The following is a 22,846-nucleotide window of genomic DNA, read 5'->3' on the forward strand; positions in this document are numbered from 1 at the left end:
TGAGCACGTCTGCTCTGCCTGCGCAACCCCCCCCCCCCCCCCCCCCCCCCCCCCCCGGGCTCTGGAAAGTGCTGCTGCCGCCCTCTCTGAGGCCCATCTCCTTCCCTTGCTCCACTGGAAGTCCTTAAAGACCTGCTCCTGTCTCCGTGTTGCTGCAAGTGCGGTTTTTGTTTGTTTTCCATTTTCTCTTGCTTTTCGCTGCCCCAGGAGGATGGGAGCCGAGAGCATGAGCGCGTTAGTCCTGGGCTTCCCCACGCTTCCCACTCGTGCCTCCGCGCCCGGCGGCCCCCTCCTGGCACAGGGCTGCTGGCTCAAGGCGAGTGTCGCCCGGGTCCGAGCCGCGGGCTGCAGATCCCTTTCCGCACAAAGCTACCTGCCACGACCTTACCTTTCTCAGCAGTTAGATGCATCGTCACAGATTGGGCTCATACAGGACATGGTCTCTAGCTTTTTTTCCATCAAACTTGTTCTCGGGCCAGATTTTCCTCCCATTCTATTCTCACTTGTTTTTCCTTTTGATTAAAAATGAAGAATATTTTATAGCATTGTCATTTTACCCTAATGGTTTGTGCTCTTGTTTTTATTAAATCTTGATTTGATAACTATTCTTCCTCTTTATTCCCATGACATCCAGGTATTTGATGAATATGTTTTCTCACTCTTTTGTTTTTAACATTTTTTATTGTGATTTTTGCAGAGAGAGAGGAAGGGAGCAATAGAAACATTGATTGGCTGCCTCCTGCATGCCCCCCACTTGGGATGGAGCCTGCAACTCAGGCATGTGCCCTGACCTTGAAATTTTACATTCTTATGCACAGAACAGCGTTCAACCACTGAGCCACACGAGCCAGGTTGTTTTCTCATTCTTTGTCCAAGTTGAATGTAAAATTTTAGGCAGAAGTTTGTCTTTGAGAAAAGCCTGTTGGTAGTCCAAGTCAAGGCCACTCATTGCCTTAATCGATGTACTTGGATCAGGCTCCTGTCTCCCAGTCTCTCCTTCACTCTGACCTCCGGCAGCTGTGGGTTACTAGTGAAAGCAAGACAGTGTGTCTGGTTTGCTGTGCTGCCTCTTTCTTTCTAGAAAGGAGCCCAGGGCGCCGTGCCGTGGCGCCACCTGCTGCTCCTTCCTGAGCATAAATATTTCAGTGTAAATAGAAGTCAAAATCATGCTTTTTCTCTGACATTAGAACTTAATCCTTTTCTTAGAAAACAAGCCAAGAATGTGGGAAAAGCTCAGTTTCCTGTCTTCCAGCCCTGCCCTGGCCCGGCGTGTGCTCCTAGAACTCAGGAGTTGCGTTTCCCTGCCACTGTTCCCTTTCTGTTCTTTCCGCCCGTCTTTCCCTCCCTTCCTCCCCGCCTCCCTTCCTCTCTCTCTCCTTACCCGAAGGTATTTTCCCTATTGGTTTTTAGAGTGAAAGGAGGGAGGGGGAAAGAGAAGAAACATCGATGTGAGGGACATCAGTTGCCCCCTCTATGAAATGCTATCAGGGCAGGGAACCTACCAGGAATCAAATCCTTGACCATTCAGTGAGCGAGCGGAAGCTCTACCACTGAGCCACCCCAAGGCCCTCTTTCTGTTCTTGAACAAACTGCTGATGGGATGTCCCGGACCTGCCTGTCCTGCAGTATTTCTGCAGGTATTGACAAATAGCTGTCTCTATGACCTTTGCTTTCCAAGCATCTAGCCGCGGACACTCCCTGACCTGGGAGCTGCTTGCCTCTGGGGGCGGGTGTCTATGCTGTGCCTTTCCTTCCTGTCATTCTACGGATCCCAAAGGGGCTGGCGTTTTAGAGAGGGGGTGGAAAGTGAAGAAAGGAAAAGCAAAGGAAGACCGGAGGAAACTGTGCGTGTGACATGGGATTAGCATTGAAGCTAAATGGAAACACTAGGAAAACAAGTTTCTAAGAAAACAGTGATAAACTGTGGTGTGTGGCTGTGTGTCTTGGCTCTCCGATCTTGGAAGGCGGTGAATGCCGCCGTCCTGTTCCTCCGCGTGCGAGTGAAGTAGCCATTCCTCCCGGCTACCTGGAGGCCTTCGGGCGCCCTGTGAGTTCTTGGGTCTAGTGTTCGGCCATGTTGGCAGTTACGATTTGTAAGAGTGAGTTTCTCACGGCAGATGCCACTTGTTGCCTAAACACAGGGAGAAGCCAGTGGCTTCTCAGAGGCCCCGCTTAGCGAAGCCCAGGTTTGGTGGCACCTATGCCTGGTCCTTTGACCGCGGAGTTCTTGGAAGGGGTGGGCTCGGAGCAGAGTCTGGTCCTACTGAAGAGAGTTTCTGCTCAAGCCGGGAGCCCAGGGCCTTATATTTAAGTGGGCCTCGCTGTTAGCAGTGCACAGTTAGAAACATCTTCAAAATGTGAGGTCAAAGCATTGCTTTTTAAATAGCAAAACAAAAAGGGGAACTTAACGATCATCAAAGCATATTCGCTCAGGCACGCTTGGAAAGTGTTACCCCGTTTCCCCGAAAATACTAAGACAGTGTCTTATATTAATTTTTTCTCCCAAAGTTGCGCTAGGTCTTATTTTCAGGGGATGTCTTATCTTTCCGTGCACTAGGTCTTATTTTCGGAGGATGTCTTATTTTTGGGTAAACACAGGTAGTAGGAAGGAAATCTCACAGTTTTGGAGATTTGGAAATCACAGTTTCTCAGTTTGATTTGTTTCTAAAGAGTTACCTAAGGAAATAATGACTGCAGTTTGCAGATGCTTCGAAGCATTATGTCACGTTGATCATTCTCAGCAGGTGAACCTAAAAAAACATGTTTCTTAGACTCCCTTGGGTTTTGTTACTTGAAATCTCAGCATAAGGTTATCTGGAGTGGGAGGCTGTTTCATTTTTGGTCATTTTCTTGCAGGAGGACAGCTCTCGTTAATCATGTATAAGGAGGAACTGACTAAAGCTTTTCTTTAACTTTTAATTACCTCCGCCCTCTCCCCCAGCGGAGGGTCTTTCTGGGTGGTGATTTTTATGGTTAGTGGTTTAAATTCTGGCTCTTGGCCCCGTTTACGGTTCCCAGTACTAGAACGTAGTGTGGGAGAGGCGTCGGGCCTGCTTGTGCACGGCCTCCGCCACAGCCGCCCAACCCAATCCTGCGTAGCTCGCGGGCTGGTCCCGGGAAACTTTCACTTTCCACTTCGTCCTGTGGGTTTGAAAAAGTATATTACTTATCTTACCTGCAAACTGGGAGAAGGGCCTGTGTCTGACTGACTTTTGTGTACCCTGGCACTTCATAGATATTTCCCAGAGGGCGAACCACTTGGAGCCTCGGTGTGTCTCTGGAAAGAAGGGCTTGCTCATGAAATCTTCTCCCATCCTTAAATGGACCTCAGGTCTCGGGGCTCCTCGTTGGAGTTCAGAGCCACTTTAAAGGACCCTATAGGCTGTCCTGGGCATAAGGGCACAGTGTTCTGTGCCCCTGGGATGCCTCTGCAGGTGTGACAGTCATTGTCCAAGCCTTTGTGTACTCACTAGGGTAGGGGTGTCGAACTCAATCAGAGAAGGGGCCAAAATCTAAAATCCAGCCTAAATCGCGGGCCGAATGGTTTACTGAACAGTCATAAACTGTCATTGTGATGGAAACGCAGCGGAGTGCAGTGATGACAGCGCAGTGCGGGCCACATTGCAAGGCCTGGCGGGACGGATTTGGCCCGCGGGCCTTGTGTTTGACACATGTGCACTAGGGGATCCTGAAGAGGTGACTCCAGGTTTGATTGGATTTCGTAGGACCTAGAGATAGGAATGGGGTCTCTGCTTACTAAAGGGCTACAAGTTGGAGATGCAGACACACCGATTCACCTAGGATGCCAGGTGTGCATGAGGGTGAACTTACAATGCAGAAAAGCACTTCCTGGGATACTCACTGCGGGCGAAATGCTGCCTGCAGTCGCTCGTGTGCTTCTGCAGTGACCCAGCGATGGTTCTCCACGGGCAACGAGGAGAAAGCCTCGGCTTTCATTTATCATGGATCACCAGTTAGCGCATCCCCATTTGTGAGGTCACTTATTTATGGTCACTGCTATTTATGTGCATTTACTAGAATCATTTTAATTATTTTAATTAATTACATAATTTAATTATTGACTTTGAAAAAGTTGAACACAAACAGCTTGAAGCTTACTGGCTGTTAAAGCAAAAATGGCATAAACAACAAAGACAGAGACCAGGAAAGGAAATCCAGTTGTGTTAGTGAAGACCAGATGCTAACACTGCAGATCCCGGGGGGGGGGGGGTGGGGAGAGGGTGGTTAAAACATGGGTGATGACATGTATGTGGGCCAGTGATGCTCCCCATGCCTGCGGCCCGGCTGCTGCGCTCCCCCTGTGGGAGCAGGTGTGTTCGCCCAGAAAAGTGAGCCCCGGGGACTCGGAATGGAGGGGCCCGCACAGCTGTGGAGGGCGAGGCTGAGAGCAAGCGAGTAAGGTCTGGACAGGCCGTGTGTCCGCGGGGTGCTCACCTCGCTCACCCCAGGACAGTGGAGCATTCCCAGACTGCTTTCCAGAGGTGCTGGCCAGCCACCGACACCAGGCCCCAGCGAGATGACCAAGCTGCTGTCAGCCGCTCTGATGCTGAGGTTGCCAGTGCTGTCTGCATCCCTCACTGTTTGCTTCTCGCTTTCCGAGGTGGGAGCGTACAGCCAGATTGCAGATCCTGAGAAAAGTCTTGAACAGGAAAAATTCCAGGGTAAATTTTTCATTGTGACATGCAAAGTCCCTAAAGAACTTTGGGAAACATGTTCCAGCAAATAAAGAGGCTGAGAAGGGCTCCAGGAAATGGGATCACACACGGAAGTGTCCGGGGTGTTTCAGGGAAGTTGGTGGATAAGTACAGGATGCCAGAGCACAGTCAGTCCAGCGTGGCCTGGAAGAGAGGGCTGTGAGAGGGTGACTGAGATAAAGAAAGAATACCTGACCTATTTGACCTTATTGAAGGGGTTTTTCCCTGGTTGGTGTGGCTCAGTTGAGCTTTACTAGTTTGACATGCCCATTTGCAGGCTTAATCCCAGTAGGAGGCAGCCGAATAACGTTTCCCTCTCCCTCTCCATTCCTGTGCCTCTCAAAATCAATAAAAACACCTATTAAAAAGCGGAACTTATGGTAGTATAAGAGACTTTACAGATGACTTTGTAATATGATGGGTCTGTAGAAAGTCAAAGAAAGGGCAATTAACGCCTCAAAAAACTAAATGAAAAGTCACTTGTGCATGACACCTAAGCCTTGAATGTGGTTTTCACTGACCAGAAACTGTCCCAGGACTAGATTGGAGCGTGGGATGTGATGGGATCGCACCAGGGACGGTGCGACGGATGTTCTTTGGGAGAAGTCCATAGGTGGTATCTGTGAAGTGGGGAAAAATCATAAGCACAAAGATGTAACTGTGGCAAAAACTGAAAGCATTGCCAGTACTTTGCCAGTAAGAATTGGGAGTGAGAAGTGGGGTGGGTGGCTTTTTACACAAGCCTGATTGTTGGAGTTTTAAATGTACTTTGTACTTTGATTTAAAATTTAAAATATGGATAAGATGGAAAAGCTACTTATACAGGCATTTTAAATTTGCCTCTGAATCAGACTTCGCAGCAGGCAGGGGTCCCCGCCCTCAGTACAGGTGGAAATAACCAAGACAGTGGGTGCCGCACGTCTCTGCCCTTTGGAGCCCCCGGCCTTAGTGAGTGCTTTCACCTGGAGCCAAAGCCAGAGGCCGTGCACCAGACCCTCCGCCTCCTGAGGCCCCAGCTGAGGACAGCGCAGGGAGAGCAGAGGGGTGAGCGGAAGTTGGTCTCGGGAGTGGGCTAGGCTGAGAGGGCCAGCCTCATCCCAGTCCTCTCGGCTGGGTGCTGGCCTGCGTCCGGACCGCGGTGTAGCAACGGACTCCAGTGACGTTTTCTCGTTGGTTCTTTTTTTTTTTTTTTTTTTTTTTACAGAGAGGAAGGGAGAGAGATAGAGAGCTATTATAGAAACATCGATGAGAGAGAAACATCGACCAGCTGCCTCTTGCACACCCCCTACGGGTTATATGCCCGCAACCAATGTACATGCCCTTGACCGGAATAGAATCTGGGACCTTTCAGTCCACAGATCGACGCTCTACCGCTGAGCCAAACCGGCTTCGGCTTCTCGTTGATTCTGAGGACAGGCCAGGCATCAGCAGAAATCAAAATGAAAAAAATTTTTAGCAAGAGAGGAAAAAGCAAGTGCAGCCCATGGCTCTTCTTTCTGGTAGTGTGATGAGGTGGAGCTCAGTGGCACCTTAATTCACTCTCATTCCGAAAAGTCAGAGCTGGAGTGGCTGCATGGTGTGTAAGGGCAGGCAGGCAGCAAGCCTCTCCTAGGCTGCCTGCGTGCCCGGGGCCATAGCAGCCTGCAGAGCAGCTGCAGCTCCGGCCCACGGACCCCAGCACTGAATCCGATACATATGCACTTACATACATAACAGGCAGCAGTCACTGTCTTGAAGGGTGAGCTATTAATACAAACATAAGTAAGGTCAAGTCCTAGGTTAGTTGTTTTTTCTGCCCTTCAGCTCACTGTTAAGAGAGCTGATGTGGAGACAAAGCTGCTCAGTCTTTCCGTCCCTCCTCCTGTTGGTCCTGCCATCTCACCACATCTGGGCACACTGCCAGACTGTGGGCAAGGGAGGGGAGAGCCCACATCTGGCCTGGAGCAATGGTCCTCTTACAGTTCACTGTTAATAAGACCTTTTAAAGGTTGTTCTTACTTAACAGATCAACTATTGACTTCTTCCAAAAGTCTGTCCCTTGCAAACTCTATGCCCTGATGGCACCTGGTACAGACAGCCTTCTCCTGCTCCCTGCAGTTTGACAGGCAGGAGTTAGGCTCAAGGGAGGGGAGTGGCTTGTGCCAGGGCACCAGTCAGGATAGCATCGCCCCTGCGGCCTTGGCCTTCGGTTCTCTCTAAAACCCATGCATACCACAGCGCATACCACAGCCTCCTGAGGGCCCTGTGGCCCTGCCTGGCTACTCTGTTGACTGGGAGTTACAAAGCTCAGCGAAGCAGATCCTTTGTCTCTTGGGCCTGTTCACACTGATTGGCTTGGATGTGGAATTCTCTGAAGCTAAGGGCATTTTAAGGGTGTAGCCCCGGTCCTTTTCTTTTGTTTCCTTCCGTCTGACTGGAGGAGGAGGGTTGTTGACATGCCTGTGGGAAGCTGCCTGCCTGTGTGATTGTGGGCTCCTTCACTGGGAGGGAGGACTTCTGACCAGCCTCCCAGGTATCGGCTACCCGCTGTGCATTCTAGCCACTCCACTCTTGGCCTTGAGCCTCCGCTGTGGGCCTGGGGAGGACAATGGGCTACTGCAGGCAAGTGCTTCCAGAACAGTTCTGTTCTTACCTCTTCAAGAAGAACAATGTAAAGTTGAAGCTCTAAAACTGATTAAATAAGAGACAGACTTCTTTGCATTTCAGCTTCAGGTTTTATTTTTAATGTATTTTTACTCAACAAGAAAGTTCAGAAGATGATTCCTTTGAAATTTTTGGTTAGCCAGGGATATCTGAAAGAGTTAACGTCTATTTAAAGTTAAAAAAAAAGTTTTCCGATTGGAAAATTGTGATTTTTATTGCCAGTGATGGAAAAGCGGTTGTAAATGTAACTGATGTGCCAGGGAAAACCAGCGTGCTGTGTTTCTGCGGAGAAGAGGCAGCAGGTGTAAGAGAAGGTCTGTGCTCACTTTGCTCTGAAGGAGAAGGCCCAGCACTGCTGCATGGCGGTGACTCGGGTCTCTGACCTCGTGTTTCTGCGTGCGTTTGTCCTGGTGAGGGGAGTGTTGCTGGTTGTCCTGTGTTCTGGTAGCTAATTTTTAAAAGGGGTGCAGGGCGGAGTGCAGGCAGGAGCCCAGGCCATGCACCTTCCTGCCCCTGAGTGGGAGCCACACATGGAAATGGCATCAGGGTGGAAAGCCTGCTTTTGAGGCCTTTGTTTTGAACAAACTCTAGTGTCTTTTTCCCCCTCTTTTATAAGATTGAAACAATAAAAAGTCATTAAGCTAGCAGGAGGCGGGCAGCAAGTGGAGTACCAGGCATTCAATGGAGATGCCTCAGCCATTGGAAGTTGTGGTTTCTAAAACAGGACAGGAGCTCAGTTCTTTCCATGACCCTGCCCCCACCCATAGAAACCTGGTGAATTTTGTGTGTTGAATTCTAAGAGCAGTCAATGGAGAACAAAGCCACAAAACATGGAAGGTATGAAACAGGAGGCGGGGCCAAAAGTCCACTCAGAGCTCCACTGAGGATAATGAGGATGTAGTTAGTACTCGGCTGCAGGACCAGATACTACGTGACCCTTTATACCCAGTCATTCCACAAGTACGGTGCAGGGCATTTTCAGGAAATCGTTTGTGAGTGTCTACTTCAGACTGAACACTCATACAGGGTCAGGGGGGAAATCCAGAAGGAATGCTTAGACTACAATAAATACTTTGTATACCCCTTGTAAACGCTTGTGTCTAACATCCCCAATGCTTTACCTCAAACTGTTTTGTGTGTGTTTTTTTTAATATGTTTTTATTGATTTCAGAGGAAGGGACAGGGAGAGAGAGAGAAAAACATCAGTGATGAAAGAGAATCGGTGATTGGCTGCCTCCTACACACCCCCTAAAGGGGATCAAGCTCACAAACCAGACATGTTCCCTGACTGCGAATATGAACCATGACCTTGTTGATGTTCAACCACTGAGTCACACTGGCCAAGCTATCTTGTTTTTTTAATATTTAATCTTAATGTCACATTAAAGTTTGTGGTAGTAATATTGGCTTCTGTGTCTTGAGAAATTTGATAGCTGTTTATTCTCTAGAGCTATGCAATACAATACATTAGCCACTAACCACGTGATTATTTAAATTAACTTTAATGAAATAAAATTAAAAACTCAGTTTCTCAGTCAGACCAGTAACATTTCAAGTGCTCAATGGCATGACCAAAAGGGGGATGTGTGGATTAAAAGTGGCCACATCCTAACCTGACTATCTCGGGCAAGGCCTGCACGGTGGCCTTGCAAACCTAGAGACCTAAAGTGACCACAAAGGATGGTCTGAAATTAAAACTTTTAAATTAAAAAGCACTCTGTGGTGGGTAGTCATGTCCTAGGCCAGTATCTTCCCTGACAAAAGTCATCACGTGTGGCTTCAGGCTACTGCGTGGAACATACTGAGAGGTGTTTTGCCTGCCCAGGTCTCCTGGCTAGCACCTTTTCCCTCTGTGGGGAGGACTGGTGCTGTTCTCGGTCCTGCGGAAGGGTGTACCGTCAGACGTCTGGGCTGGAGGAACAAGCAGCCAGATGAGTGCCTGTGTCCACACTGGGGGTCACTAGAGCAGCTGGATTAAGGGCAGCTGTCGGAGCCAGGCTGGTGAGTCAGGCGCTTTTGCACCTGTTGGTGGATGCAGTGTGATGTTAATGTTAACTGATTGGCTTTAGAGACCATGTGTCCTTGAAGCTGGGGCTTAAGAGCTGGCAAGACCCAAGTCCCTTAACTTTTCTGAACCCATTTTCTCCTCTGTAGAATTGGGATGAAATACCTACTTCCTAGGTTTGTTATGAGACTCATATTAGGTAAAGAATCTGGAATAAGGAATATCAGATACTCCCTGGCTGGGTCACTCAGTGACTTAGAGCATTGTCTCGATTAGCCAAGGTTGCAGGATCTATTCCCAGTCAGGAAACATGCAAGAATCAACCCATGAACTAGGAGGTCACCCCTGTCAGGGCACATGCTGAAGTTGTGGGCTCGCTTCCCAGTGGGGGATGGTCAGTGATTGTCTCTCATCATCGATGTTTCTATCTCTCTCTCCCTCTCCCTGAAATCAATGAAAACATACTTTAACCGAAACCAGTATGGCTCAGTGGATAGAGTGTCGGCCTGCGGACTGAAGGGTCCCAGGTTCAATTCCAGTCAAAGGCATGTACCTTGGTTGCAAGCACATCCCCAGTAGGGGGTGTGCAAGAGGCAGCGGATTGATGATGATTCTCTCTCATCAATGTTTCTAACTCTCTATCCCTCTCTCTTCCTCTCTCTAAAAAATCAATAAAGTATATTAAAAAAAAAAAAAAGAAAACATACTTTAAAATATTTTCTAAAAATCATCCATAAATAAGTTGAACAACAAATCAATGTTTCCTTTTTTAAAAATCAAATAGCACAGTGTGGGATATGTAGTACACGTGCTTAATAACAGTTGCTTATATTCACACTAGAGGCCCAGTGCACGAAATCCGTGTCCCTCAGCCCAGCCTGCACGCTCTCCAATCTGTGATCCCTCTAGGGATGCCTGACTACCCGTTTAGACCTGATCCCAGTGGGCTTGGGCCTAAACCAGCAGTCGGACATCCCTCTCACAATCCAGGATTGCTGGCTCCCAGCTGCTCTCCTGCCTGCCTTCCTGATTGCCCCTGACTGCTTCTGCCTGTCAGCCTGATCACCCCCTAACCACTCCCATGCCAGCCTGATTGATGTCTAGCTGCTTCCCTGCCAGCCCGTTTGCCCCCAACTTCCCTCCTCTGCCGGCCTGGTCATCTCTAACTGCCCTCCCTTGCAAGGTTGATTGCCTCCAACTTCACTTCCTTGCAGGTTTGGTCCCTTCAACTGTCCTCCTTGCAGGCCTGGTGTCTCTCAACTGCCCTCCCCTGCTTGCCATCTTATGTCCATCTTATGTCCACATGGGGGCATTCATCTTTGACCACATGGGGACAGCTATTGTGTGTTGGAGTAATGGTCAATCTGCATAGTACTCTTTTATTAGATAGGATAGAGGCCTGGTGCATGGGTGGGGACCAGCTAGTTTGCCCTGAAGGGTGTCCCGGATCAGGGTGGGGGATACCTTGGGGCATGGGGCGGCCTGAGTGAGGGGCTTCTGGTGGTTTGCAGGTCAGCCATGCCCCCTAGCAACCCAAGTGGAGACCCTGGTATCTGGAATTTATTTACCTTCTACAATTGAAACTTTGTAGCCTGGAGCAGAGCCAAGCCTTCTGCTTGCTCCATGGCTGCCACCATTTCTGTTTGGATTTGCTTACTTCTATAATTGAAACCTTGTACCTTTGAGTGGAGGCTTAGGCCAGCAAGGGCAGGTGGAAAGCTTGATTTCCTCCATTGCCTGGGAAACCCAAGACTCTGTGGCTGTTGCCATCTTGTTTGGGTTTATTTGCATACTCACTCTGATTGGCTGGTGAGTGTGGCTGGTGGGCATGGCTTTTGAATGTGGTGGCGTGGTGGTTAATTTGCATATTACTATTTTATTAAGTAGGATCCTAATATATAAAAACTCAAGGTTCATAACATCCACAATGACTGGAGGCTCAACCAACCAGAAGTCAGTGCTGGGTTGCCATAGTGACCCAGCACTGACTGCCTCAGCTGTGGGAGCTGAGACCCAGCACTGACTGCCAAGGGGACTGCAGATCAGGCCTGGAGAGATGCCTGGGGAGAGAGAAGCAGGGTCTGATCCATAGCCTCTATGGCAGCTATTGATCAGCACTTACCTCTCTCTCTGTCACTCCGGGCCTGGCCAGCAGCTGCATTTCTCTTTCTCTTTCTCTTGGGCCTCCGCTCGGGAGCTGATCAGCCTGCCTCTCTGATCAGGCCTGTTGATAGACCTGAGACACTGACTGGCATGGAAACAGACCAGTCAGAATCAAATCTGGGTGAAGTGTGAGGAGCCAATGGCTGCCTAAGAGGCAGAGCTTTTGACGCTGAGTAGCGTAGAAACCGACCAGTCAGAACCAAATCAGGGTGAAGTGCAAGGAGCCAATGGCTGCCTAGGAGGTGTAGTTTTTGATGCTGACTGGTATAGAAACTGACCAGTCAGAACCAAATCTGGGTGAAGTGTGAGGAGCCAATGGCTGCCTAGAAGATGGAGCTTTTGACACTGACTGGCATAGAAACAACTAATCAGAACCTAATCTGGGTGAGCTGCAAAGGCAGAACCTAAGGTGGGGTTTGAGGAGGGGTTTTAAGGGCAACAGTTGTTTGGTCTAAAAAAGTGGTTCAGTTTTTTAATGACTAGTTTGGCAGTATAGTGCATATGACTGGCTATCAGTCCAGATATAGGGCTTATGTATTTTTTTCTGCCAAGATCATCTCCTGATGAAAAAGGATTCCCCACCACCATTTAAGCAATCCTATTTTATACAATCTATACTACTAAAAGGGTAATATGCTAATTAAACCAGGTTAACGCCATCTTCTGGATGTCTGGCTTTCTTCTGGACAAAGCCAGGGTGGTGGGGGCCAAGGCAGAGGCTGATAGGGGCAATCAGGCCAGCAGGAAAGGGCAGTTGGGACGAGATCAGACTGGCAGGAGAGAGAAATAGTGGGCAAGATCAGGCTGCCAGGGGAGGGCAGTTGGGGGCAACTGTGCCAGCAGGAGAGGGCAGTTAGGGGTGATCAGGCAGGCAGGCAGGTGAGCAGTTAGGAGCCATTGGTCCCAGATTGTGAGAAGGATGTCCAACCACTGTTTAGGACATCCCCCAAGGGGTCTCTGATTGAAGAGGGTGCAGGCTGGGTTGAGGGACCCCTCTCCCCTCCCCCCTGAGCATGAATTTCATGCACCAGGCTATTAGTTAATAATGCCATTTATTATTCTGGTTGAAATCAGTTCTCTTCTTGATGAGTGCTGAAACCTCTTTAATTCTTCTTTACTTGCCCAAATCTACTTTCCTTTGTTTTATTGTTTTTTTGTCTTTTGTCTTTTTTAAAAATATATATATTTTATTGATTTTTCACAGAGAGGAAGAGAGAGGGATAGAGAGTTAGAAATATCGATGAGAGAGAGAGAGTGATCGATCAGCTGCCTCTTGCACACCCCCACTGGGGATGTGCCTGCAACCAAGGTACATGCCCTTGCCCGGAATCGAACCCGGGACCTTTCAGTCCGCAAGCCGACACTCTATCCACTGAGCCAAACCAGTCCCGGCTGTCTTTTTTATTATTATTTATTTATTTTTTTTTTTTACTTGGGGCCTTGGGTAACTGTTAGTGATATTCAAGGATTAAGAATTCCCTGTCCCCTAATTGCTATGATACAGTGAAGAATGGGGAATAATAGATACAAAAACTAAACCTGACCTATAAGGATTCACAGAAACACAGCACTGTTAACCAGTATTTATGAGGAAGCTAGTATGTGTACCGTATTTTTCGGACCATAAGTCGCACTTTTTTCCCCCCAGAAGTGGGGGGAAAAAGTCCCTGCGTCTTATGGTCCAAATATAGCCTACACATATACTTAAAAAAAAAAGTTTTTTTACTTGCCCGGCTCTGTGTGGTCTCTGTGTGCTTGCCCGGCTCTAAAATGGTTCTAAATGCTGCTGTTTACTTTACAGGGTTGATTACATGTGTTTATGACTGTGATGTTGGGTTTTAATGCACATAAAATATTTTAGGACACTATTTGTTTCAGAATCTTTTTTTCTTCATTTCCCTTCTCTAAAAACTGGTGCGTCTTATGGTCCGGAGCGTCTTATGGTCCGAAAAATACGGTATATAGGCGGGGGCCATGTGGAATAATTGGCAAGTAGAAATGGGATCCATGAACCCCCTTCATTTGTTATAACTGTTCCACAAACTGTCATGAGAGCTATGGCTAGAAGATCCCTGATGATTCTATCTTTCCTTATGCAGCAACAAAGGAGAGAGCGTGAGGCTAGAAGGCAGCAAGAACGTGAGCAGCGAAGGAGAGAACAAGAAGAGAAGAGGCGGCTAGAGGAACTGGAGAGAAGGCGGAAAGAGGACGAGGAGCGGAGGCGGGCCGAGGAAGAGAAGAGGAGAGTTGAAAGAGAGCAGGTTAGTTCACAGGGATGTTCCCCCTGAGCTTGTGAGGTTCATTACTTTTGTAGAGTTGGGGTATTTAAGGCAGAACATACACACATGTGTGGGTGCACAAGGCCAGGACATTAGAGGTTCAGGATGCTGAAACAAATTGGAAGTAACCAGTAAACTGAGCCTATTGTCTTTTTTTAAAGTTATATAAATTATTATATTTTAGGAATCTTGAAACCAGAAAAGTGCTCTACAGATAGTATGGGGGCTGAAAGATTTCTGAATATATCTTCTCGGGTTCAGTTTAAATGCTTCAGACCTAACACTTTAAAAATGATATTAAAAATCAATTATAAGAAATTTCTTATGAGCAATATTTGAAGTAACCACTGGCTAACCAAATATTTAACACTAGAGGCCCAGTGTGCTGGTGAGGTCCCTCAGCCTGACCTGCTGGGATCGGGCCAAAACCAGCAGTGCAATATGCCCTGGATTGTGAGAGGGTACAGGCCAAGATAAGGGACTACACCCATGCACGAATCCGTGCATCAGGCCTCTAGTATGCATATAAGATCTTTGGTTAATCTCTTCCCGCCCTTCCCCCTTCCCTCTGAGATTCATCCGTCTGTTCCATGTTTCCATGCCTGTGTGTTCAGCGTCTGCCCCCTGGTGGTCGGTGCACATCATAGCTACAGGTTGAATGGTTGCTTAGGCTTTTATATAGATAGCTATCTTTGCAGTATACACATGTAGCATTTTAGAAAAACTAGCTACATTGTTTTAACCACAAAAAGATCAGGTTTAATAATATTTATTACATTTTATTAATTCCAGATGTTAGTTTTCTTTAGAACCCTCTCTGTTTCTTGAACCAGCTGTACAAACAAAAATTGAGTTTTCTTTTGTTTGTTGTCAGTGTGGATCCCATCACTAGCCTCCTTGCCTTTGATGCCTTTGAAGGAATCGCTGTTTGTTATGAGCTTTGAATAAAGAAGAAAGATATGAATGGGACCAATTTAAATGAAACTTGTGAACCATGTTTAAAATACCTTAAGACAGTGGCATTAGCTTCCAGGTGTGGTTGTTCAGTTGTTATCCTTGATACTAATCATACCCCACGGTTTTTTTGAGACTCATTCTGCCTGCTGATTGCCAGTGTTCCTAGGAATTCAAGTGACATTCTTTGTCACCTTCCTGACATTGTGGGCCAATTAACTGATGTGTTTTGTTTTCCTCACATTCCAATTTATACTTGAGAACTGCAAAGAAGACATAACATGCACTAAATGCTTTTAAAAATTAGATCACAATTTAATCCTCACAATTCAGTTGTGATAAGATGATAAGAAAGTAATACTTAGCCTTTATTTTTCTAGTGACAGGCATTAGCTATAATATATAGCAGCATTGTTCACCTCTTTAAAAAAGTAACATCAAAACAAACAAATTAAATAACAGCAAAAGTTTAGTTTTATTCGGCTTTCCTCATTCTATTGCAGCATTCCCACAAGAACAGTGCTGAGGGAACACCCCTCTGCATAAGTGTGCCTGTGTGTGTGCATGTGTTACTGCTCAGTGTCCGTGGACTAGGACCTGTGACTTGGATAGATGTACATTTTCCAGGTGCCCCTGTGTTTTGAAGGGAGGAAACAAATGAGTGGGCTACTTGATCCTTTAGCTTATGGCTTAATTCTGTCTAGTCCAGGGAGAGAGAGGGCAGTCAGGTTCTTCCTTGGTCACTCCGGGAGGCAGCGTGGTCAGCCGCTGCTGGCGGGGCAGGAGTTGCCCGGGACCAGGCTCTGGGGAGCCTGGGTTTGAGTCAGGGCGTGTTTGCCACTGGTGGTCTGGGTATGTTTTCCCCCAGACTGGCTTTTTTGTTGTTTTTAGCTAAATTTTCTGTGTAAGATGAGCATTTCTAAGGAAATTTACACATCGTAATTTCTGTTATCCAGCATTCTCCCAATTAGATGGATTGATTAGCCACACTTCTCTTCCGGTATCTTGGGGTGCAGTTTGGGATAAGGGGGTTGTCAGCAGTGGACTCTGTAAAAAAGTCTCTGTATTTCAGAGTGAAGGCTGCCCTTAGGAACCCCTTTTGAGTAGTTAGCTTTCTTCCCCATTGAAAAGGAAGGAAACTTCTGTTTCTTGTACCAACTTTGTTCTTTCTGAGGTTATCTGTATCTCATATTTGAGCCTCACAAAACCATCCTGAGAGTGGAGAGAGAATACCCCTGAAGTCATTTCTCAGATGTGGAGTCTGCGAGCCTGGGAGGGGGTTTGCTTGAACCACAGCTAGGGCCACTGGTTCCCCAGGCCATTCATGTGCATGGACACTCCAGGCTGGAGTTCTCCTCTTTAGACACATATGTTGGATGTGTTTGCCCGTTTTCATTCTTCAACCTTCTCTTCGCATCCTTCTCCTTGCTCTGTCGTGGACACGCAGGGCCCCTCATTATGAAGAGCCTGGGCCTGTTTGTTGGTGGAAAGTCGCCGACGTGTCCAGACCGGGCTTTCAGAACATAGTTATTCTAGATGCCTTGTGTATCTATCACCAGCGAAAACACAAATCATGCTTGTATTTTCATATTAAACAGGTTTTGTTTTGGGGTTTTAAAAATTGGCAACCCATGCTGGGTATAAAGAATGACTAAGCAGCAGACATTTGTGAATGAGCAAATTTCCTAAATTTAAACTGCCAGCTTCCGCATCTGCCATCCCGAAGGAGCCCCGCGGCCTGTACGGCCAACATCGGGTATGGCAGGCGCACCCAGCACCTTGTGTGGACTGGGGCGAGCACGCCATCACCTGTTACACTCCTGGTGCCAGAGTTTGAAGATCTTCGGGAAACTCTGAGCAATAGATTTTGTTGAGACTCATTACTAAGTGAACGACCACCATGGACTACTGGGGCCGATGCGGGTGCGCTCCGCTCAGGTCCTGATCTTTCTGTGGGTCCATTGATTGCTGGGTGATTTCTGTGTGACAGGAGTATATCAGGCGGCAGCTAGAAGAGGAGCAGCGGCACCTGGAAATGCTTCAGCAGCAGCTGCTCCAGGAGCAGGCCCTGTTACTGGTAACGCCCGCGTCTGTCTGTCTGTAGTGCCAGGGCGCGTCTGTCCTCCCCGAGCGGGCACAGCTGTGCGCCACCAGACCACTCTGGGTAGTGCTGGGGGCTGGAGGCTCAAGTGGAGACACCTCCGTGGTCCTGCTGCTTGGGACACACCTCCAGGTGGCTTTTTTCTACCTACTTACTTCCCACTGATAGCGGTCCTGTTCGATAGGTCGAAAGGCTTTGGACAGAAGCTGGCATTCAGCGAGCAGACAAGAATGCTAGGGGTTGATGGTTGAAAGCGCTTGCATAGGATTTCACCTAGCTTACTCTAGGTTCCTTTTGAAACCACTGCTACTGACATTTAATTTAATTCTCTTTTGCTCTGTCCAGTGATATTTGTTAGCAACAAGCTGTCAGATTTTCCACAGGTAATATGCTATCTGAAACCCCAGCATTTTACTTTGTTACAAAGCATGGGGGAAATGGCATGGTCTTTAGAGAGCTGAGAATGAATTGGAGAAGAGGCGAGCCCTCCAGTGACCCCTAGATTCAGTGTTCTCCTCTCCCTCCCCAAGGAGTGCCGCTGGCGGGAGCTGGAGCAGCACCGGCAGGCAGAGAGGCTCCAGAGGCAGTTGCAACAAGAACAAGCCTATCTCCTGTCTCTACAGCATGACCACCGGAGGCCACACCCACAGCCGCCGCCCCAGGAGCGGAGCAAGCCCAGCTACCACGCCCCGGAGCCCAGGCCCCACTACGAGCCCGCCGACCGAGCGCGAGAGGTACCGCTCCCTGCGCCGCAGACCGCAATCCTGTGGGTTCCTGGCCGGTGTTAGTGCTGGATGTGCCGGCAGCCGAGGACTGCCCCCCACTTCCCTTGGGTTTCCAGCTGAGAAGCGGGTCCTGAGAAGTGAGACTGACTCACAGGGTTTCTTCCCCAGTTCGGCATGTTCTCAGAGGACCGGAGTGCCTTTGGTACCGATTCTCAGGTGAACTGAACACTGAACTAAGCACAAGGGGAAGATTGTCCGGCAGAATCATTCTTTAAACTGCAAATGAGGGAATGGGGGCCTGGTTAACGCTTTTCCCAAATGGGGATGAGGATGAAGTGTGTCCACAACCGACTTCCTGGCTGTTCAGTGATCCTGACATGGTACCGAATTGCTGCCTCTGGTGTGGCACTGGGGTCCTGGCTCCCGAGGCGCTGGGGGCGCCCTCCTGCGCTCCTGGCCCAGAGCGCCCGGGAGCATCTGCTCTGGAACGCCCTCTGTGCCGGAGTGAGATCCCGATGGCAGTCTTTTCCTCTGCTGGCTGTGACACCTTTAACTGTTTTTCTGGTTTATCATCCTCATGTACAGCCCTAGAACTCCTGCCGGGCGGAGATGTCAAGGCTGCCTCTTTTAACTGGCTCTCATAAGTATTTCTTTATCCTGCTTCATTTGCTCCTCCCTTTTAAGCTCTCCCTTTCTTTTCTTGTAGTTGAAGTTAACAGACAATGTCTCTGTGCAGTCTGCCCACTTCCAGGCTTTCTCTGGTACCTGCTTTCCCCACTAACACTGCGTTATGTCTTCTAAATCTCCGATGCAGGTGGAAGATAGGTTTAGGAAAACTAACCACAGCTCCCCGGAGGCCCAGGCTAAGCAGACAGGCAGAGTGCTGGAGCCACCCGTGCCTTCCAGATCAGAGTCTTTTTCCAGCGGCAGCGCCGAGCCTATGCACCCCGCCCTGCAGAGACCAGCTGAGCCCCAGGTGCGGCGGCCTGGCCGTGGGTCGCGGGCGCGTGTGGGCTCAGGCCACGGGCCTGCATGTAATAATCACGTTGCTGTATGTTCCCACATTGAGAAGGAGAAGAGATTAGCAGGAGCAAGTTCAGACTAGCCTGAAGTGGACAAGACCCTCTTTTGATAGGGGAAAGTAGGAAGTTTTAAGATTTTTGTTGTACTTTCTAAGCATATCCAGATTCGGTGATTTTTCATTTAGCATTCTGTCATATGTTCATGAATAAGTGTTTTCTTATTCTAACATAAAGGATTTTTTCAGCTTAGTTTTTAGAAAGTTAGTGTTACAAGTACATAAGGGGCAAACCAGACCTTTTCTTAGCCAGACCTTGGCACCTGCCTAGCTAGAAGTGGGCATCAGAAGGCCAGCACCACCCTGAAGTTCCAGCACAAGTTTGGGGTTTTCCAAATGTGCATGCTTTTTGTTTCCTTTTATTTTTCTGGGAAACAAGCCTTTTATCAGATTCTCAAAAGGTTCAAGATCCTAAAGAAGTTGCAATGCAATAGGTTAGGTGTGGTATCCTGCAGCAGGTGGAAAGGTCACAGCTCTCACTGGTCGGCCTCGTGGCTGGTGTGGGAGAGCTGGGCTGAGTGCTGTGGGCCAGAGAGCCCTCTGCTGTCTGGAGAGAACGTGGACGGCAGAGGGTGCCATGCAGAGGCCTTGTGTCCCCACTGATGCCACTTTCTCGCTGAAACAGCAGACTTTTAGTCATTTTGCTCTGCACGGCTATGTAACTCAGAATATTGGAAGTGAGTTCTGAGACCCAGGTTCACTGAGGTTTGCAGGTACTGGGGGCAGAATTCAGGTTCTTGTGAGAAGTAGCTGTGGTGCTTCGAAAAACTAATTCAAACGAGGATTTGAATGTGCTTCCAGTAACAGCCCTGTGTGGAGGCATTTAGGGACCACAGAGCCAGGCTCTGGCCTAGCGGGCAGGGGAGGTGCCCGGGCCATGGATAGTGTGCCCCGGAGTCAGCAGCTCATGCTTCACGGGCAGCTGGCGCGCCAGCGATCAGCAGCTCCGAGTCAGGGATGGAAAGACAGAGCAGGACAGGGTGAACGGGGAAGGAGGAGGGACTAGTGGGGTCAGTTGGACGACGTTCCTGGGGAGAGGCCAGGTTTAGTTCATCTGAAAGTTAGCCCTGCCGGGAGTAGAAAACCTTTACCGCCTGGGCCATGGGCAGTGTAGGAAGCAGCGCTCCTGCTTCCGCAGACTGCATTTTAGGCGGAGGGCCCTTAAGGCCGCGCCTGGGAGGGTCTCCGGCTCCTGGGGCAGGCTGCTCTTCGGCACACGCACCTGTGCGGATGTCCTCTCCGGGCCTCCAGGGAGGGCCGCGCTGAAGCCACGCTTTGAGCATCGTCGCTACAGACAACACTTCAGGCCCACGCTTTCCCAGACTCTGAGATTGTACCGATAACTAGCTCTGTGACTCAGCTACAACTCTCAGACTGGAACTAATTTTGGATCTTGCTTTAGTGAAGACTGAAATCAGTTGTGATTTGGCATTTCCAGTTTTCATTAAATGCATTGATGTAATAGTCATATAACTGGAGTTATGTAAATTGAAATATTAAACATTTTAAAACAAAATAATAATTTAAAGAAAATACACGTTATTTCAGAGATTGCCAATTTAAAAGCAACCAGATAAATGCCCAGTTAACAAGTGTTGTCAAGTAGATCAATTAATGAATATTTCTAAAGAAATTAAGTTCTTTTTTCCTAACTATTGTGAAGATATGGAGACCTAGGGTTTGAATGTTTTAAGTCTTGGAAGAAAGAAGGAAAATGTTGGTGTAGGTGGAAAGTTGGCTGTTTTTAAGCTGCTGTATTATAATTTGTCAGAACCTGAGGGCTCTGTTTGCCCACATTTGTCAGCGTGCTGTTCACTGCCGCTGGTCAGGGCTTGCCCTGCAGGGAGCGGGCGGGTGGGCAGGTGTGCACGCACAGGCCCCTCCCTGCGCCCGCCGCCTCCAGCCTCTGCTTGGACGTGGACATGCGAGAGCACGTGTTCCCCATCAGGACGGGGCGATAAGCCTTCTTTAAACTTTAAACCTTCACGTTTGCTGCTCCCGTGGAGCTTATCTGGGTTAAAGAGTTTCCCGTCTAAGTGTGCATTGGTTTCCTGTGCACGGTGTCTCCCAGGCCCTGTTCACTTTAAAGGGGAGCAGCTTGCACCTGTTGCCTCCCCCAGTTCCTGTTTGAATTTGGAATTGACCAGAAAAGCCTTTTATGCAGAACGCATTGAATGTCTTGTGTTTTGTTTTCTTGTAAGGTACAGTGGTCCCACCTGGCATCTCTCAAGAACAATGTTTCCCCTGTCTCGAGATCCCATTCCTTCAGTGACCCTTCTCCTCCCAAATTTGCACACCACCATCTTCGCTCTCAGGACCCATGTCCACCTTCCCGCAGTGAGGCGCTCAGTCAGAGTTCTGACTCTAAGTCGGAGTCGCCTGACCCCGCCCAAAAGGCTTGGTCTAGATCAGACAGTGACGAGGTGCCTCCAAGGGTAAGAAGCAGACAGACAGATGTGTGCTGCTTTTTCCTTTTTGTTGTTTTTTAAAAATTACTAATTTCAATTAAGGGTATGGTGACGTCACCAGAATTAAGGGGCCATGAAATTTCACAGGAGCTTTTTACAGTGGGGAGAGAGCTGCACAGTTAGGAGTCAGGTCCAGCCAGTGCTAGCTGTTCATCTGTGTTGTTAACTCTGTATCTAAACACTGGGTAACAAAGGAACCTAGGAGCATGCTTTAGAACAAACGGGATAGCCTGTGTTTTAGCAGCTATCTGATGTTTATACAGAAGATACAGATTATTTTCAAATTAACCGTTATCTAACTTTTCAGAAAAGGTCTAGTAAAGAAAAATCATTAACAAAAATTTCTAAAAGGAGACATTGTTCTTTTTAAATTGAGGAATTTTTTGGCTTTGTTTTGCTTTGAATTTCTTTTTAATTTTTAATTTTTTGGTAATTACTTAATGGTGAAATGAAACATAAAGGCACATTTTAGTTTATTTTTCTTCCACTTAGAATTTGCTTCCTCTGGATATTTTCTTGCTTCCTACCAGTCTTTGTTTCCTACTGATCCATTTGTGGACATCGTTTGGTTTCTTTGAGCTCATTTTCCTGATTCTCACATTTTCTTAGCAAAATGCTTTGTATGCCCCTGCCAGCAGACCTCCGTCCACACATCTACACGGCAGGGGTGCTGCAGAGCACCTGCTGCGGTCCCGCACCTTCGCTGCCTGGACCCAGTTTTCTCTTCCGTGTGTCAGTGGAGGCAGGGCGGGTGGGCGGGTGGGACGGTGACAGCCAGGCTAACAGAATTAGGACTGCAGTAGGAAATGTTTGGAAGGGAAATCTTTTCCCCTCATATTTTCAAGAACGTGATTGCTGTGTTTTCTACCCAAAGGTTCCTGTGAGAACAACATCTCGCTCCCCTGTGCTGTCCCGTCGGGATTCCCCGCTGCAGGGCAGTGGGCAGCAGAATAGCCAAGCTGGGCAGAGAAACTCCACCAGGTAAAAGGAGGCGGAGCTTAAGGGCAGCTTACGTACAGTCGCCTTCAGGGCAGTTCTGTGGCAAAGAGGACATTATCAGTTTATGAAAGAAAAACTGCTATGAAATATATTAACCGCCTGTCTGTGAGGGTGAGTGCAGAGCAGTGGGGGAGGCCCCAAGAGCAGGGCCTTGGGGTGTCCTGGGCAATGGGAATAGGAAAATGACAAGCAGCACTGAAGAACGTCGTGGTTGGCTTACAGTCGCAGTAAACCAGTGAACTAGCCAAATCCCGTTTTCAGTGTAAAGCTCTTCTGTCCTGTGAGCAGCTCTTAGCCGCGTGAGGTTAGTGGCCGCTAGGTTATACAGCTAAATGCGAGTGTAACTTCATTAAAATGGAGTAAGTAAAACTTGATTTCTTGGTAACACTGGCGGTGTGTCGAGTGTCCGGTAGCCACTGCTCAAGCTGTGGGTCCCCACCGCCTCTGGGCCGGAGCAGGAAGAGGCCACGCTGCTGTCCTGGCCCCTTTCTGAGCCTCAGGTCCTCTGTGCTGGAGGTGGGGTTGTCCGGGAGCCGCCGAGCCGCCTGGTCCTTGGTGAGCAGGTGGCCGGGCTCTCCTGGGACTGAGTGTGCCTCGTGTCCTCCAGCCCAGTAGCCCCTGCCTCTGCCAGGCCCAGCAGGTGGCGTCCGCCCGCGCTCCCTGTCACAGCCACAAAGAGGAGGGCGCTGCGTAGTGTCAGCTCTGGAGACCAGTGT

General features: G+C 48.5%; 1 protein-coding gene across 50 annotated transcripts in view; it reads left to right on the forward strand.

The window, feature by feature from the left end:
* Positions 1-22,846, forward strand: part of MAP4K4 (mitogen-activated protein kinase kinase kinase kinase 4) — a 183,248-nt gene that overhangs the window by 135,588 nt on the left and 24,814 nt on the right. For 8 of the 50 annotated variants that reach the window (XM_036454140.2, XM_036454156.2, XM_036454141.2 and 5 more), the window contains exons 13-16: positions 13,626-13,787; positions 16,750-16,836; positions 17,391-17,594; positions 22,006-22,112. In XM_036454140.2, the coding sequence (XP_036310033.1) occupies positions 13,626-13,787; positions 16,750-16,836; positions 17,391-17,594; positions 22,006-22,112 (560 nt within the window). Of the gene's footprint in view, positions 1-13,625; positions 13,788-16,749; positions 16,837-17,390; positions 17,595-18,399; positions 18,562-20,864; positions 21,099-22,005; positions 22,113-22,846 lie in introns of all 50 variants that reach the window. The other 42 variants (XM_036454120.2, XM_036454110.2, XM_036454112.2 and 39 more) reach the window with 11 other exon arrangements.

This window comes from Pipistrellus kuhlii, unplaced genomic scaffold (genome assembly GCF_014108245.1).
Source record: "Pipistrellus kuhlii isolate mPipKuh1 unplaced genomic scaffold, mPipKuh1.p scaffold_m20_p_27, whole genome shotgun sequence".
NCBI lineage: Eukaryota > Metazoa > Chordata > Mammalia > Chiroptera > Vespertilionidae > Pipistrellus > Pipistrellus kuhlii.